Source organism: Mizuhopecten yessoensis, unplaced genomic scaffold (assembly GCF_002113885.1).
Source record: "Mizuhopecten yessoensis strain PY_sf001 unplaced genomic scaffold, ASM211388v2 scaffold7493, whole genome shotgun sequence".
Lineage (NCBI taxonomy): Eukaryota > Metazoa > Mollusca > Bivalvia > Pectinida > Pectinidae > Mizuhopecten > Mizuhopecten yessoensis.
The window spans coordinates 1136050-1155870 of NW_018407075.1; the positions used below are offsets into that span (position 1 = coordinate 1136050).

Below are 19821 nucleotides of genomic sequence, written 5' to 3' on the forward strand. Positions count from 1 at the left end.
TCATAAGGGTCAAATGTCTTTAAATCTTCAAACGACTTTTTCTCAATAACCAAATTGCCCAGGGTACTGATATTGGGCCTGTAGCATTCTGGGATAAAGGGTTACCAAGTGTGTTCAAATGAATGACCTTGACCTACTTTCAAGGGCACAGGGGTCAAATGTCATAAAATCTTCAAACCACTTCTCAATAACCAAAAGGCCCAGTGTACTGAAATTGGGTCAGTAGCATGCTTGGATGAAGGACTACCAAGTGGTTTCAAATGAATGACCTTGACCCACTTTCAACCTAATGTCCTTGTTCGACATTCCTGGTCACAGGTGTTATATATTTAAATCTTTTAATTGGTTCTTATGAATCAAACACTGATATTCTGCCTGTCGCTGTATTTTAGTCCACTTTTGAGATTAATACCAGGTGAGCGATTCAGGCCCATTGGGCCTTTTGTTTATTTAATCATAATAATTTGTTAAGCATAAATTAAAATTTTCATCTGGCCCGATATTGCCTTAAAGAACATTTAAACAACTTCTACTGAAAAACCAAAATGCTAAGGGTGATGATATTTGGCCAGTAGCATGCTGGAACAAAGGGCTTTCAAGGTTATTTAAATTAATGAACTTGGCCCATCTTCACTGGGGTCAAATGTTTAAATATTCTTCAAACTTATTCTTCTGAATAAAAGTCCAGGCTGATGATAATTGGCTAGAAGCATGCAGCGATAAAGGGCTTCTAAGATTGTTCTTATGAATGACCTTGACTCAATTTCAAGGTCATAGGTGTCAAATGTCTAAGGTATAAACAATGAATAACCTCCTCATATATGTAAGATTAAAGAGGTCAATGTTGTCTAAAAGAATATTTAAACAACTTCTTTTGAATAACCAAAAGGCACAAAATTGTGATATTTGGCCAGTACCGTTAAGGGATGAAGGCTTACAAGGTTTGTTCAAATGAATAACCTTCATTTATATTCTAGGCCACTGGGTCAGTTATAAAAACCTATGAACAACGAATTACGAATAAACGAAACGCACAGAGTAGTAATATTTGACCAGTAACGTGCTTGGTTGAAGGATTACAAGGTTTGTTCAAATGAATGATCTTCTCCCATATTTCAAGTCACAGGGGTCAAATGTGTATTAAACTTTAGACATCTTCTTTTGAAAAACAAAAAGACCAAGGGAGAGATTTGGCCAGTACCATCCATGAATGAAGGGCTAACACGTTTTGTTCTTATGAACGACCAGTATCCGTATTCAATGTCACAGAGATAGAATATGTTTAGAAATGTTCAAACACTTTTTAGCTCACCTGCCCGAAGGGCAAGTGAGCTTATGCCATGGTGCAGTGTCCGTCGGCCGTCCGTCTGTCGGCAGTCCGTCCGTCGTCCGTCCGGCGTCAACTTTTTACTTTCAACAACTTCTTCTCAGTAACCAAAAGGTGCAGGATGATGATATTTGGCCAGAAGCATGCTGGGATGAAGGGCTACCAAGTTTGTTCAAATGAATGACCTTGACTTGCATTCAAGGTCACAGGGGTCAAATATGTTTAAAACCTTTAAAACAACTTCTTCGGAATAAATAAGAGGCCTAGGGTGATTATATTTGGCCAGTAGCATGCCGAGATGTAGGACTACCAAGTTTGTTAAAGTATATCACCTTCACCCATATTCACGGTCACAGGGGTCAAATATATTTGAAACCTTTTAACCATTTCAACTGAATATCCAAAATGATGTGAATGTTAATATTTGGTCAGAAGCATGCTGGGATAAAGGGTTTAAAAGTTTGTAAAAATAAATAACCTTCACTCATAATCGAGGTCACATGGGTCAAATACGTTTGAAACCTTAAAACATTTTTTTCTGAATAACCAAAACGTGCAGGATGCTGATATTGGGTCAGTAGCATGCTGGGATGTAGGACTACCAAGTTTGTTAAAGTATATGACCTTTACCCATATTTACAGTCTAAGGGTTCAAATATATTTGAAACCTTTTAACCATTTCAACTGAATATCCAAAATGCTGTGGATGTTAATATTTTGTCAGCAGCATGCTGGGATATAAGGCTTAAAAGTTTGTAAAAATAAATAACCTTCACTCATATTCGAGGTCACAGGGGTCAAATATGTTTGAAACCTTTAGACATTTTTTTCTGAATAACCAAAACGTGCAGGATGCTGATATTGGGTCAGTAGCATGCTGGGATGAAGGGCTACCAAGTTTGTTAAAGTAAAAATAACCTTCACCCATATTCAAGGTCACAAGGGTCAAATATATTTGAAACCTTTAAACAATTTTAACTGAATAACTAAAAGGCTGTGGATAATGATATGTGGTCATAACATGCTGGGACACAGGGCTTCCAAGTTTGTAATAATTAAATGTTCTTTACCAATATTCAACGTCACAGGGGTCAAATAGGCTCAAAATAGTCTGAATAAACAAAATGCCCTGGGTGATGATATCGCATCATTGATGCTATTTCTGTATTATTTTGAAAAATACTAATCGGCTCAAAACAGAGGCACGCGAGATATAAATTCTGTGGAGTTTTTTTTTATATTTCAATTGGTCGATAGCATCCTTGGGTCATAGGGACTTATAATTATATAAAGAGAAGGTGTGACCCCATTTGGAGCAGAGGGGCGGGGAAATATCATTAAATTAAGATAAGATTTATTATACGGAAATGTTAATATAAAGAACGGATGATATTAACGCAATTTTATTGTCAGATGGAGAAGCTAAAATGCTTTCATTTTTGGATGAATTGAACATATAGTCAAACATTTTAAATAAAGTCGAGGGATTTCAAGCTATATCCTGAATACTGAAAAGCATTATGCAAAACTCAATATTTTATTTTTGTCTGTCTGTTTATATGCAAAATGTAAAAAATGATTTGGTTTTGTTCCTGTTTGTCTGACCAATGATCCTTAAAGGTCAATCTTTGAGGAATCATATACACTCTTACCACAGAGTCATCAAGAGTGACCAGGATTTGCAAACTTTCACTTAACATTCACTAACTTATTTATTTTACTGGTAACTCTAGGAATACCTTCCTGTTGATGTCTCTTATGCCTTTAGGAATGGAATGAATGAAATAATTTTCTGTGCTTCTGGTAACTTTTACTCACTTTCCAAACTATGTGCGCAACACCAGGCCATGACTCAATATAATTGTATCGTCCGTCTTTCAGCACTTATTGACCAGCATATCAAGACAGGATACGGTCGATCACACTGACTATCTCAGATTCTCCACAAATCATCACGAGTGTAGATTTGTTTAGTTTTTGTTATACCTCGTGTTCAGCTCTCTGTATACATTGCACCTGCAACAAGGTTTATGCCTTTAGATCTTACGGCGAGTCCACGCCCATTGATTTTCCATCTCCACTGCCTTACATTCCTAGTTCCTTCCTCCAGTTGTTTTATCTTCCCTTGTACAGAATCCCACCATATCAATCGTAGTCCAATCAAAGTAATGTCACGTCCTCAAAAATAAGAACCAGCGTAGTTACATGTATTATAATTAGCAAAATATAAAAATCTTTACGGCTTTTATATCACAAAGGAAACAGAATATTCCTTATGACATCATGATCGTTACAATAAAACTTGACCATAGTAAAGATTAAGCATACCTCTCTGGCCTTGAACTCTTCCACCACTGTCGTCAGCAGAAGCATAATGAGACCCCAAGCTTTTCCTGAGGTACTTTTTCATTTTCCATTGTACAGACAGTTTTTGATGGAAAAGCCCAACTTGTCTATGTAAAGATGTGATATTGATTACGGTGGCGATATGACAGCAAATCTCCGTTACACCCGTTGTAAAATAATGTACATTTTTCAAATTCTCATCTAAAAATATTGATATTTATTTGAAAAATTTACACATTAACAAACAACAGGACCAAATGGACTGTATCGATCACATGATACAGTTGTGAGATCGCACAGCGCACCAAAATCACCGTGCGCACATCGTTCATACATCGTGTGCACACTGTCCGCAAACCATCGCGAACCATCGCCCGTAGTGCAATAAAACGCGCACATATGTGCGATATGAGAAGATCGGTTGATCGATGTTGAGGAATGAAAAAAATCCGGAAAGCTCGGGTAAAATATGGTACATAACGTTTATATCCATTCAGTATATTTTGTACTTCATCTGGGTCTTCAATGCCGTTACATAGTATTAAAATGACTGTAAAACTAATAATAATGGGAGTTGTTCTGCCAGGTACAGTAAATATGCATCCACCTAATGAATGGAATGGAGTCGATCACAGACGAAGCTGCGTAGTTTACATTTCATCTGCGTACATTGTATATGGCAATTTATCTACAGTAAACGCGATTAAGATCGTTTGAAAATAATTTTTGAACGAGATGTGTCCATTACTGTTAGATAAGTAGATAATCATGTAAATCTGGCTGAAATATACTTATATGGGGAGAGATATATTATCAAATACGAAATCGTATTTATTCACAGTCAATTCCTTAAATTATACCAACCATGATACCTACCACACAACTGTCCGATAGCTATTGCAGTTGTGCACACGCTATAATCCCATAGCTTTTCATCGCACATCAAGTAACGTTGTGCCATTCCACAACTATATTAATCTCACACCAGTAACCTTAAAAGTGGACCAAGTTCGAAAACATAACTGAAGCTACATGCGAATTGTCACCACTCTACGTCTTTTGATTATTAGGAAGATTTTTTTTCAATAATTTTTTTAAACATTCGACCCATGTGACGTTGAAAGTGGATTTGAACAATTTTTGTAGCACATTATCAAGAAAGCTACACATTTGGCCCCTGTGGTCTTGAAAGTGGGTCAAGGCTATGCATTTGAACAAATGTGGTAGCCGTTCATCCAAGTTCATACTACAAAATCGCATTTTTTCCCCCATAAAATTCGATAGACTAAATGTGCATCCTTTTTAGTATAATGTACAACTCTTTGGTATTTTGATATTTGATTGTTCGTCTTATCGTAATATATCTTATTGGTAAAAACTCGAAAATTTAATTAGGCAGAATTCAACCCCTGGGTCTTTTGATTATTTTGAATAAGTTGTTCGAATGTTTTAACATATTTGATCCTTGTCAACTTGAGAATACGTTGGTAAGAACATTCACCTGAACAAACTTGGTAGCCCTTCATTCACACATGTTTCTGACCAAACATTAAAACCCAGACGAAGAAATTGTTTGAATACTTTTTTAAATATTTAAACCATATTTCTTTGAAAGTTCGTGAAGGTTATTCATTTGAACAAACTTGGTAGCCCTTCATCCCAGCATGCTACCGGCCAAAATCATCAACCTGGTACTTTTGGCTTATTCAGAAGAATGTTTTAAAGATTTTAATCCATTATAACCCTTCGACCTTGAAAGCCAATAAAATTATTCATTTAAACAAACTGTAGCCATTTACCCCAGGATGCTATTTGCAAAATATCATCACTCTGACATGTTGGTTATTGAGAAAAAGTGCATATATGCCCGTCAAAAAAAGGATGTATTATGTTATAATGTGAGCAGGTGGACAGTGTTCACTCGATATCTCTAGTATTCGCAATGAATAACATCAAACTTCATAGGAAGGTTTATTACTTTGAAAGCTCGGACGAATATGATAACCACCATTTTTCAACCCGTTATTTATGGAGATATGTACCTTAGTTCAATCGCCAAAACGGTATCCGGTCGTTATCTAGAGTAGTTTTCAGCAGATTACCTTCAAACTTACGTACTGTAAAGCGCTTTAGATTGGCTTATGTTAGCTAGATAGGGCGCTATATCAAATGTTGTATATTATTATTATTAGTATTTTACTATTTGATCTTGCACACAAGTACAAAACACTTTTTTTCCACTTAAGTGAAATCAAACATTTTAATGCATGAGGTTTGTTCGACCCCTGAGCCCAGGGGGCGGGGCCTTGAAGGGGAACTTAGCTAAATTTGCTATAAAACGCATCTCCTCCTAAACACCAGAGACGATTTTAACCAAATTTGCTCTGAAACTTCATTGGGGGAGGGCAATCTTTTCCTAAATAAAGCAGGCTGGTTCGACCCCTGGGGCTAGGAAGGCTGGGCCCCAAAGAGGAAAAATATCTAATATTTTGCTACAAGACGCTAATACCCCCTTATTGCCTGGGTGGATTGTACAAAATTCGGTCAAAAACATTATTGAGGAAGAACAAACATTTCTTGATTGAATGAGTTTGATTTGACCCCTGCGGTCCTAAGAAATGGTACAGCTAGATTATCATATTCTTTGGTGTAGTTTTCAGAAATTGTTAAAAAATTGGTTTCTAGGTTTAAAAAAGCTTATAGCTGAATGAAAATTAAAGTATTGTCTAATTACACCATGTAATATGACATATTACTTATTTCAAAATCTGTTAACATGGCAACTCAATAGAGGCCTGATTCGTTGAAAGTCAAATAGTGTGGTCCCAGTTGGGTTAGAACATAGATCTTGTCTGGTTTTGAGGATATTTCATATAAAGATGTACTAATGCATTCAGTTGTAATGATTTATATATAAAACCATGTGAGCGATACAGGTCCAATGGACCTCTTGTATTTCTCAAACCTTGTGCATTCAATTATGGTGCAAGTACATCTGATGAAGATACAGGTCAAATGGACCTCTTGTTGAATATTTTTTTTGACTTTCTAATAGCAGATGGTAAAGCAATTCCACAATAACCAAAAGAGTCAGTAACAGGAATTTCACTAAAGCCTGGGACAAAGATTTTTATATATTTAAACTTTTCATAGTGTGGATACGATTACAAAATACCAGAGACAGTAGCAGGAATTTTATTTTCAAACATATTCAGGTGGATTATTTCAAACAAATGCACTAAGTCAAAATATCTTTTAATTCAGTTATAAATTCAGTGAAAAGATCTGTTTACATAACTACGACCAGAGACAGTGGGAGCCCCGACCATTTCCCCTATGTTTTTTAACCTTTACAGTAACATGCGTTTTTTTCGTTTGCAAATTAATACGTAGAATAAAACAAAATGCTCGCAATAAGCAAATGCTTTCACTACAAGTTATTGAAACATTCATATAATAACTTGACATCGATTTTTCTTCATTCGGTCATAGGTGAACAGCAACAGTTAATCGGACCAAGTAAGTAACCTTCATGTTTGTATGCCATAACGCATTCAGAAACTTATGAAACTACTAAAGCTGAATTTATAATAACAGGTCCGTAACCAAACTGTTACTGCATGTAATTTCAAATAACCGTAACTTGTTATGCGTTCTGCCGGACCGTTGTTGTAAAATGTTTGCGTCAAGGATCTGAGATTGAAATCATGTTCAAATCTCATTTTGATCTACAGAAACAGGATTTAATTAGATTTAACATATTACGGCAAACATGCATCTCAAAATGTGTCAAAAATAAAGTAGATGCAGTTATTAGGATTCATTCGGAATTGTGATGAAAACAGTTTTTGTATATGAGCCTCTGTATCCATATCAATAGATACAATTACATAATATTTAAGGATTAACTTGAATATATTTTTCATGTTATGGAGATAAAACACAAAAAAACGGAGTGTTCTCTAAATAAACCGCGAAGCGGTTTATGATGAGAGTACACTCCGGTTTTTTGTGTTATAGCTCCATAACATAAAAAAATTATTTAAGTTAATCCTTATAATTTTATCTACTTTACACAATCCTTGTGGAATCCACTTTTATTGATGGACTCTGTTCTCTTAGAATGTATTGCACTGCTGTATCAGCCAATCAAAAGCGACGTTACAAACGGCGACGTCATTTTTTATGTTATGGACTGATAACATAAATTTTTAAGCCAATGAAAATGCTTGTTACAAGCAAGATTAAATTATAACCACATATCTTACTTCAGGTAATACAAAGTTCATTATATGTCGATGTACAATTCAGGTCGTAAAACTTAAAATTACAGACTTTTTTCAAGAGTTCGTTTCTAAGAATTTCAATTTATTCTAACTTTGGGCGCATCGAATACATGTTGTGGAAGATTGTTCCATGCATCTGCCAGTTGCAAAATGTTTTCCGATGTCCAGGTGATTACGTCTTCAAGATATTCTGCAAGTGTCCTCTTGTCTTTTTTGTTTATAATGTATATGCATTAAACATATCTCCTCTCATTCTACGGTGCTTCAATGATTCAAGATTTTTGAAAATAATTTTAAACATTGATTCATCTAGATAATATAAATGTTCTCCTGATTGTTTGCTTTGTTTACGCAAAGTTGAATACAAGTCCAAAGTTCACATGTCCATCTATTGTGATCCTTAGATCATTTTCCATAGATAATTGTAATGTTGATGTAACCCTTTCCTCACCAGTCATATAACACTTCCTCTTATCTTCTGATTTAATTGAGAGAGAAAAAAACCATCGGATGGGATATTATTAATCATTTCCCTGACCATCTTTGAAGACTATCTAGATTATTTGGAAGACTTTTGTTTATTTCATTTTTACCAGTGAAATATTAACAATTACTCCTTTTTATAAAAGTGGGTGAAAAATATCACGTTTGCTGATTTAACCAATGAAAACACTGATTACAAACTACCATGAGAAACATTACAAGCGGCCCATCTGATAAAAGCCTGGTTAGCTTAAGGATACGCAGGCCTCGAGAAAATCCGTCTGAGACGTCAGCTCTTTTTTCTGCCCAGAATAATCATCTGCTACCTATCGTGGGGGAAATTATTCTCTGGGGGAAACACATCGTTTAATTCCGCATTTAACTTTCATTTTCATGAAAGCCAGTAGACTATGCAAGTCAGCAATTCTAACTTAGATGTATTTGATCGGAGAAAACTCATGTTAAATGCAATACAATGTCAGCGTCTCCAAGTCCAAAGTTAGGCTAAACGATTGGCAGAAAGTATATATAAGTGAACCAAAGTGATAAGTATAACTTATATAGGTGGTGTTGATATTTTATCATCAGGGTAAGTGGTGACAAAACAACTCTGCATTGTCGCTTATCCTCAATGCGTAGTTCGATATGATGGGACTTTTTGTAAGTAATTAAACTGTGATAGTAATTTGGTTTACTTTATTACAAATATGAACCTAAGTGCCTCCATTATAAAATTAAGTATTTTAAAGAATTTAATTTATGTGTTTTTACCCTTTATTAATTTGTTTTGCAAAGAGGACTATATTTTGTCGCGTAGGGTTGTCTAGACATGCTATGGCGTGAAAAAACACATATGGCGCAAATAAGTGTAAAAGTGCTTCGTAGTCAAAATCGAATTTCTAACAAAGTACACATTTTTTTTAAATGATACTTTACCAAAACATGTTAAATAAATTCATTTTTTGCCAGTCAAGTACTAGTCATGTCTTATTCATTGCTATGGCGTATTTTGAAAATGTACGAGATACTTCCCTTGAAATTGACTTCTGAATCGCGAAGAATTATTTTGTCGATTTTCTTACAAAATAAATGTTTTTTAAGAATGAAACGTTACCACAACCTGTTTAATACATATACCAAAGGAAAAAAACAGTTATTTGCTAAAAATAAATCTTAAATTTTGCTATGGCGTGAAAAAACACGTATGGCGCAAAAAAGTGTAAAAGTGCTTCGTAATCAAGATCGATTTTCTAACAAAGTACACATTTTTTTAAATGATACTTTATCTAAACATGTTAAATGAGTATACCAATGGAAAAATCGAAATATTTCGTGGATATAACACTTACATTTTGCTATGGCGTGCAAAAACTCCTATGGCGTACCTATGGCGCTTAATCTCCTATGGCGCAAATTAGAGAGACCCTCGGGGACAGAGCGGGAAGATGGCGAAGAAGACTGTGAACATGGCGAACTCTCGATTTCCAAGGATGCTGGAACATAAGACAGAAGTGGGCTAAGTATAGCCATTACGTTGAACACTCCAAGGAACTGTGTGTTATGTGTGATACGTATACCCGTTATTGACTGTATGCGTTTTACGTATACAATACGCGACGCGTTGGACCCCCGTGGCTCGTTGTGGCATTTGTAGGCGAAGTTGTAATTTGCGCCACACACACACGTCCTGTATTGTTATGTTTATGATGTACTTATTATGTTGTTGATTATATAAACTTGTTATTAATCAACGTGAGCGCCTCTGTGATTTCTCCACAAATTTAGCGAAAGCACTGATACCAAAGAAAAGATCCCGAAAACAAATAAATAATAATTCGTCACTTGACAATTTAGGGGCTCGTCCGGGATTCATATATGTGTTGTTTATAAATATTTAGACCATATTTTCAGGGGGTAAAACTCTAAATTTGTGGAGATTACATTGGTTGTTAGTAGTGTGTGTTGAAACAGTGCATTAGATAAATGTAAACAATGAGTTAATTGTTACAAACAGAAATTGATATGCTGTGTAGATGTGCTAGTGTAGGATCACAATCATCATATCATGTAGGCAGTGTAGTAGGAATGTTGTAGAGTACAACCATTACATATTGTGTATCAGAAGAGGTCGGGTCTTTTATTCATAGTCACTGTTATTCCATATATGTGTATAAAGGAGTAGGTCGGGTGCTATATTATAATATAGACTGTTATTCTGTACGACAAGTTCGTTTGGTTGTTACATTCAACTTCATACTGTATTGCGGGATACATTTTGGAAAAAAAACTATTTATAGGCTGTTTTTCTGTACTACAGAATAGGTCGGGCACTATATATAGGTATTTTAGATTCTCACAAGCTAAATTTGTGAATTTTTGTGAAACTGTTTTCTAAAATTGAGTATTTAGGATAGATCAGTTATAGCATAGAGTTACTGTGCTAAAATACAGAATAGTGAGATACTATTTTTGGTGTTAAGCCTGTAATACTGTACCAAAAGTTATTGTTGACCTATTATTGAGAATAGGCGGTATGTAGTTTACTAGTAATTTTACTATTGAAGTGTGCTTAGTGCACAGGCACACCCATATAGTGGTATTCAGACAGATTAGAGCTGATACTACTAAATAGCTTAGGATTGAACTATTTTGAGTTACATTGTCATTGGGTTGCTATCCAGATTTTATTGTTCATTCTTATACGGCATAAGCAACTGGAAATAAAATCATGGATTATGACAAATGGTTAACTTATGGAGAAAGATTGGGGCTAGAAGACGAGCAGTTACTAAACTTTGTAGCGACAAAGGAGCAAGAGTCCTAGCAAGGGAAGACAGGGCTCGAGATCGATCGGAGGCAAAGGATGAGACTGTACGCAGAGAAGCAGAGATTACAGGTCAGTTTGAGATGGAGAAGTTAAAGCTACAGGCAGATGTGGAGAACGGCTAGAGCTGGCCAGAACAAACACTGAAGACTCAAGATCTAGGTCACTGAGGACAAAACGACCAAAGTTTGATGAGCAGAAATATGATATTGATGCATTTCTGGAAAGATTTGAGAAATATGCAACATCACAGAGGTGGCCAGAGGACAACTTGGCAGTGAGTCGCAGCCCCCTACTCGTGGGAAAATGATTACAAGTTTATACGAGCATGCCACCCACCCCTATTGAAGAAAGCATTACTCAGGCGCTACGAACTCACAGAAGAAGGATTTAGACTGAAATTCAGAGATGGTAAACCAGATAAAGGAGAGACAGTTTTTCAGTTTATTGCCAGACTAACCAGATATTTAGGAAGATGGACAGAGTTGGCAGAGATTGACCACAGTTATGAGGCTTTACAGGATTTACTCATCAGAGAACAGTTTATTCAGACATGTTCAGCAGAGATGGCAGTATTTTTGAGAGAAAGAGTACCCAAGACTGAAGGAAATGACACGCTGGGCAGAGCAGTATATGGAGGCCAATGGTGGAGGTATCATGAAGCATACTAAGGTCTCGCACAACAGCAAGGCTACACCAAGCCATAACAAAACTCAATATCAAGGGAACCAGGAACTCCCATGTGTGTTGATTGACGGAACGGTGCGAAGGTTCAAGATTGCTAAGGTTACAGTGGATACGCCATATTACACAGGAGAGGTAGAGGCGATATATTTGAAAAATCCTATGTATGAGCTTGTGCTTGGAAACATAGATGGTGTAAGTTTGACAGTTGATGGAAATTGGAAACCACTGTGTAACAGGACACAAGTGTCAGCTGTGATGACAAGACCACAGATTAAGAAGGCAAATCAGCCCATCAATCCAATAATGGTACAAGTGTACAGAGTGGATGTGGTTGGATTAGACGGGCTAATAGAGGCTCAGAAGAATGACAGTTCACTGGACAAATGGTGGAAACTTGCGAACAAGAAAGTTTCAAGCGGGGAACAGTCAACAAAGAAGTTCATGATGGAGGTAAGAGGAGACATCCTATATCGTGTGTATACACAAGCTAGAGGTAACTTGTCGGAAGAGATGAGGCAGATAGCTGTACTGGAGCAGTACAGGAAGCAAGTTATGGCTCTTGCTTATGAGTCCATAGTAGGAGGGCATCTTGGAGTACAGAAGACCATAGACTGGATTTCGTCGAGTTTTCACTGGCCGGGCATTACAGGCGATGTTTTCGCGGTATTGTCAGTCATGTGATATCTGCTAAAAGACTATACCGAAGCGACGGATACCCAAGGTACCACTAGGGGGGATGTCTCTCATTGAGGAACCATTTCAGAGAGTAGCATTGGATCTTATTGGACCCATATACCCAGTGTCGGAGGACAAGAATCAATACATACTGACTGTAGTCGATTACGCTACAAGATACCCTGAGGCAGTGGCTCTACCGAGGATAGAGACAGAGCGGATAGCTGAAGCTTTGCTTTGAATCTTTTGTAGAGTCGGCTTTCCGAAGGAAATTTTGAGTGACAGGGGCACGTAATTTACGTCTGAACTGATGTCGGAAGTATGTAGACTGGTATCGGTAAAACAGCTGTTCACAACACCATATAATCCTAAGTGCAATGGTTGGTGTGAGCGAATGAACGGTGTACTTAAAAGCATGCTGAAAAAGATGTGCCAGGAGAGACCTAAGGACTGGGATAGATATATTCCAGCTGTACTCTTTGCTTCAGGGAAGTACCACAAGCCAGTACAGGATTCGCGCCATTCGAACTCCTGTATGGAAGGACCATTAGAGGACCTATGCAGGCATTACAGGGTATTTGGACCAAGGAGATGTATGAAACACCAGAGGTCAAAACTACGTACCAGTACATACTAGACCTACGTAACAAACTGGAGGAGACATGTAAAATCGCAAAAGAGAGTTTACGTGACTCGCAAGGAACGTACAAGCGTCATTACGACAAAAAGGCGAAAAACAGAGAGTTGGATGTGGGACAGAAAGTACTAATTCTGCTACCAACGGACCACAACAAAATGTTTTTACAATGGAAAGGAGCGTATAATGTAGTGGAGGTCATTAACAAGATGGACTACAGAGTAAATGTGAACGGAAAGGACAAGGTGTACCACATCAACCTGTTAAAGTGGTATGTCGAACGAGACGATGATGTTAGTGGAGTGAAAGAATCACAAGGCTGTCAAAATAGACAAAAGGTTGCAGGGATAGCAGTCACTGTAACGGATGACGAGGAAGAAGTTGGAGCAGTGGACGACGAACATTTGCTTGAACTGGGAAATGTATCTGGAGTTGAAACATACCAGAATGTCATTATAAGTGAGGAGCTGACAGAAGATCAGCATACTCAGGTGAAAGAATTTCTGGAGGAATTCCAGGATATATTTACAGATATACCAGGAACCACTCATTTATTGGAGCATCGTATAGAGACTACAACGGACACTCCAATTCGTGTGAAACCTTACCCTACTCTAAGAGGAAGGAGGTTCACGAGGAAGTAAGGAAGATGATAGACTAGGGGATTGTGGAACCTTACCTATATCCTACGCTAAGAGGAAGGAGGTTCATGAGGAAGTAAGGAAGATGATAGACTTGGGGATTGTGGAACCTTCTAATTCACCTTACAGCGCACCGATAGTCATGGTCAAGAAGAAAGACAACACAAACCGATTGTGTATTGATTTCCGACGCTCGAATGCGGTTACCAAATTCGACCCAGAACCTATGGGTGATATAGAGGATATCATGACACGGCTTGATAAAGACCTGTTTTTTCAAAACTGGATCTAAGTAAGGGATACTGGCAAATTCCTGTGGAGAAAGGATCACGACAATTTACAGCATTTACGATAAACAGCGGGTGTTACCAGTTCCTCAAACTACCGTTTGGACTGGTGAATTCTGGGGCGACATTTAACCGGATGATGCGTAAAATACGGGAAGGAAGCCAGGACATTGACCACTATGTTGACGACATACTTGGACATACGCAGACATGGAGAGCACACATGGAAACTCTCAGAGATCTACTTACAAGGATAAGGGAAGCCGGGCTGACTGTTCGTCCGTCAAAATGTTTGATAGTATTTAAATCGCTAGGATTCGTAGGACACACCGTTGGGAAAGGAAGTGTTGCTATGGAAACAGACAAACTCGAGAAGATCAGGGACGCGGAACAACCAAAAACAAAGAAGCAGGTCAGATCGTTCTTGGGCTTAGCAGGGTATTACCGCAAATTTGTACCCAACTTTGCAGAAGTTGCTGCACCGTTGACAGACCTCACGAAGGCGAGTCGGCCAAACAAGGTCGACTGGGGACCATCTCAAGAGACATCATTCACACGGTTGAAAAATATGCTGACCGTGGCCCAAGTTTTGCGACTGCCCGATCTATCCAAACCATTTATTGTTCAGTAAGATGCTTCTGATATTGGATTGGGGGGTGTTCTGATGCAATAACATAGTGATGGTTTGTTTCCGGTTGCTTATGACAGCAAGAAATTGCTTGATAGGGAAAGAAATTACCTTGTTATTGAGAAGGAATGTCTAGCAATATTGTTTGCAATAAGAAAATTTCAGATGTATCTCTATGGGAGAGAATTTACATTGCATTCTGATCATATGCCCCTTGTGTACATACAGAAGAGCAAGATAGAAAGTTCCAGAATCATGAAATGGGCACTATTTTTGTAAAATAAAGTTCAAGATCGAATCGATCAAAGGGTCAACTAATGTTTGTGCTGATTATCTCAATAGACAATATACAGATGTGAAATTTGCATATATTTTGATAGTTTTAAGGATGAATATGACTTTCATGTGTAGATTATATTACATATTTATCATGTGTTAAGCAGAAAATGTACCTGTGTATTTTCTTAAAAATGGGGGGTTGTCAAGATAAACATGTCCGTATTGGTAATATGAATAAGGTGTGTATGCGAGTTCAAAACATTATATTAAATATGTGTGTGCGCATAAAGAACTTTTATATGTGTATGTAATATACGATATATGTAGCGGCCGTACCGCATTAGTGGTGTGCTACCTTCGGAAAAGGGGGCAGGTATTACCTCCCTTTACAGAACATTCAGTGGGAGATAGGAAAGGGATTCAGCTTCGGTCGGGGAGAGAGCGGGAGGACGGCGAAGAAGATGGTGAACATGGCGAACTCTCGATTTCCAAGGATGCTGGAACATAAGACAGAAATGGGCTAAGTATAGCCATTATGTTGAACACTTCCAAGGAACTGTGTGTTATGTGTGATACGTATACCCGTTATTGACTGTATGTGTTTTACGTATACATTGCCTCTGTGATTTCTCCACAAATTTAGCGACAGCACTGCTACCAAAGAAAAGATCTCGAAAACAAACAAAAATTAATTCGTCACTTGACAGTATCCTAGTTTTATGTAAAAGTGTACCATTGTGAAGTTATTCTTCTTGTGTGAACAGTATATCTTTATAGGTTTGTCAGAAGAGAGGTACCAAGTTTTCTCTAGATTATATCATTTTAGACCTTTAGATAGTTGATTTGCATATGAATTGCTTCCCTTTGTCCATATTTCAAACATTAAAAATAGAAATTGACATTTACACCTGTTGCTAATAACTGATTATTTTAAACCATTAAAGCCAAAGATATTCCCTTATTGCTTATAAATCAATGGCAGTTTTTTTTATAACTTGACAAAGTTACTGAGCAAAAACCAATGATCAACCAAAGCGCAGTATGCTAATTAATTATGTATGGATTTCGCTCAACTTCAAACTTTTGGTCTTTGTTTGTATATTGATCAATGAATATTCAAGCAAGTTATCTTGTAAAGTGTGGACATTGACAAGGGTATACATGCTTTTTAATATGTGTGAAGTTTGTTCAAGATTCAGTTTTTATCAATCTGTGTATATTGTTTATACACAACCCAAGTTTTATTAAAACTGAACAATATTTAAGGATGTTAACTTGCTGAAACCAAATTGCTGACGAACAAATGGATGACTGCTACCCATATCTTGACAAGTCTGTCAAAAGTTTTGAAATCTTTTAAATACAGCGTATCACATATTCACTGCAGTGAAAAGTTCTCTGCTTATGACAAATGGAATTATTTTGCATCAATGTTCCTAGGCACAAGTAAGATGAAAAAAACCCTCACAATCTGATACATTGTTGTATGTTTCAATATTGAATAAGATAAACAAGATATAAACATACATACATACACACACACACTAGATTAAGAGAGTTATATTATTTTTTCTCTATTGCCATTGCATAAATTCTTCACAAAAATAAAAATTCATAGCATATGCTAAGCTATATCCTCTGTAAAGGCCAGCGTTTGAAATAAGATGTACAGATCAATTTCTATACCTGGGTTTGGAAAAGCAGATTGTTGAAATTTAAGCCAATTCGATTCTTTGGGCCCTGCCCCTCAACCCCTGGGGGTGGGCCAGGGTCAAAATCTTCAAAGTATCAAACTGTCATCTCATGGTTATAATTTCAATCAAGTTTATAATATTTCAAATTGAAAATTAACAAAATATACCCAAAAGTATCAATTTCTCATAAGAGTTAACTGAACCCTCTGCAAAGAGGCAAAAGTGGAGCCTAGAGGTAATGATAAAACACCTGAATACCTCTCCATCTATGAAGATTATTTGTTTCCAACATATCTGAGTCTGGAGAAGAATTTCAAGATGGCCAAAGCCCAAACTGTCATTTCGAAGTTATAATGTCTCATTTTTGTTTCAATGATTTTCAATTGGAAAGTAATCAAATATACCCAAAAATATCATTTTTCTATATGACTATATTAAACTTTACCCCATCCCCAGGGGATAATTAAAAAAAAAATGGATAAGATTTTTTAATCTAAGCCGATTTAAGCCCTTTTAGCCCTGCTCCTCAGCCCAGGGTGATGAGACAGGGTTAAAATTGTCAATGTATCAAACCGTCATCTCATGGTTATAATGTATATTAAGTTTGAATGATTTCCAGTAGAAAATGAACAAAATATACCCAAAAGTTGCATTTTCCTATATTAACTTTAGTAAATTTCACCCCCTCTCCAGGGGCCAACGTGAAGCTCGAGTACCTCAAGACCCTTCCACCTATGAAGATAATTGGTTTCCCGCATATTTGGGTTTGGAGAAGAAGATTTTTGAAATCTAAGCCAATTTGACCTTTAGCCCCTGGGGTGGGAGCCATATAATTCATAATTTTGGTGCATATCTGACCAAGGAAGGTTCCTGCAAATTTTTATTGAAAACGGATCAGTGGTTTCTGAGAAGAAGTCGAAAAAGTAAAATGTTTACGGACGCACGACGGACGACGACGGACAAAAGGCGATTAGAATAGGTCACTTGAGACTTTGTCTCGGGTGACCTAAAAAAAATTGGCACGGACAATGAGATGAGATGAGAGAACCAGAAGAAGAAGAAACAGTACTAATACAATATGTCTCCCTTCATTCGAAGGGGAGACATATTGTACGAGCAAGTTTTATGAAAGTTTGTTTTAATACTTAGCTAGGAAAACAATTTCTATATCACATTTATAGGTTGTGTAGCTGAATGTTGAACCTTGAATGGATGAACTTGACCTTACAATTGTCTTGAACAATTGATGTATGGAATTTTGAAATGGAATTTCAAGAAATATGGTTAAAAACTTAAGAAAAAATAATTATTGCTTTCACTGGCATAGCCAAGACACAAACTTGTGTGGGATTCCTCTTATAGTGTTATATTGATCAAAACCAACATAGTTTCTGACATTAGTGTTTTTAGTCACTAGGAGCTGTTCAATCACATTCAGTGCCTGTATGTGTGTGTGTGAGAGAGAGTGTGCGCGCTTGTATGCATGTATTCACTATCACATGCGAGCATACCACATGTGTGTGTAGGTGTGGGTGTGTGGGTGTGAGCCTGCCAAGTTTAATGCATGTACGTGCCTAGGTATAAATTTGTGTGTACAACTGTAGTGGAGTACTGTGTTTTTCTTTCACAAATTATACCTTATACATGTACGCTAGCATGTTTGTTGTAATATCCTTATTTTTTTTTATTTTTTTGTATCAATTTGATATTTTATTCATCGACATGAAATATATTCATATTGTCATTAGACATCCATAATTCCCCGACGTACAGATATAAGTATTATGTATATGAACCCGAAGCAAACATCTTTCATCTTGATAGAGTTTTGCTTCTGTCTATATGTACATAGTGTTTTTGTGTTCAATTATCAGTTATTACTGAACATTGTGTTGCTGGTTTATTGTACTTACCCAATGAAATGTCACTGGACCTTACTCTCTACCCATATCATGATCACCCTATCTCTCTATCACTCGACCTTACCTCTTACTTTTCTGCACTGTTTTCACATACATATCCCCTCCCCCCCACCCAATCCCTCTTGTAATGCCTAGTCATCGTCTGATTCCGTTCATTTACTTTGTCTTATTCTCCTGGACTATGATTATGATTTCATTCACATATAAAATATTATTGGTCTAGATCTTTTGCTGGATTGTACGTTTTCCTAGAATGATGGTACCGACTCGCTGTTTTATCAGTCAAATCTGTTACGAATTTGACAATGGGTAATTCGTATATGTGTCACAGAATAGCGATCGGTACCTTTTATTCTGGGGCATACGGCAGATGTATGCTAAAGTCGTTTAAGTTGTTCTCTTTTTGTTTAGGTTCATTTATAAGGGTGTTCGACCGTGGTCGGTATTATATATCGTGGTTTATTTATTATTTAAACCTTTTAATCTTTTTATGCTTTTGAAATATTGAGTTCTCTATAATCTTGTTTTTAGCCAAGGCGTTAGCCGCAAGCTATTGGTATTTAATGTTGGAATCTACGTTTATTTTGATCAATATATAACACTATGGGTGCTGGGAGCAAATTTGAAAAACATTAAAAATTTCTTTTTAAAAGATAGAAATACTGGTCATGGGTTCCTACAAGTTTGTGTCCAGTGAATTAAAAGTCAACGCAAATGTTAAGCAGTAACATCCCTGGTACACATTGTTCTTTTATCAATGCTTATGCTCAATATCAATAAAATAAAATAAAGTTCTAATGTGTAACTTGATATTTGTTAATTTCACTCGATTTTACTGTGTCCAACTTTTGATATCAAATCTTGTGTTATATATGAGAGGAATCCCACACAAGATTGTATCTTGGCTATGTCAATGAAAGCAATTGTTTCTTAAGTTTTCAACTATATTTCCTGAAAGTTCATTTCTAAATTTCATTCATCAATTGTTCAAGACAGTTTTAAGGTCAAGTTCATACATTCAAAGTGAAGGCTACAGCTACACACCTGTACATGTGACAGGGTAATTGTCAGTGCTTTCCTAACTAAGTATTCAAACAAAATTTTA

The 19821-nt window shown here is 36.7% G+C and overlaps 1 protein-coding gene across 7 annotated transcripts in view; it reads left to right on the forward strand.

Annotated features, from left to right (window-relative positions):
• LOC110453747 overlaps positions 1-19821 on the forward strand; it is a 53540-nt gene that overhangs the window by 5105 nt on the left and 28614 nt on the right. For 5 of the 7 annotated variants that reach the window (XM_021502868.1, XM_021502874.1, XM_021502867.1 and 2 more), the window contains exon 3: positions 7166-7192. The exons of the other annotated variants lie outside the window; for them this stretch is intronic. In XM_021502868.1, the coding sequence (XP_021358543.1) occupies positions 7166-7192 (27 nt within the window). The remainder of the gene's footprint in view (positions 1-7165; positions 7193-19821) is intronic. 7 annotated transcript variants of the gene reach the window in all.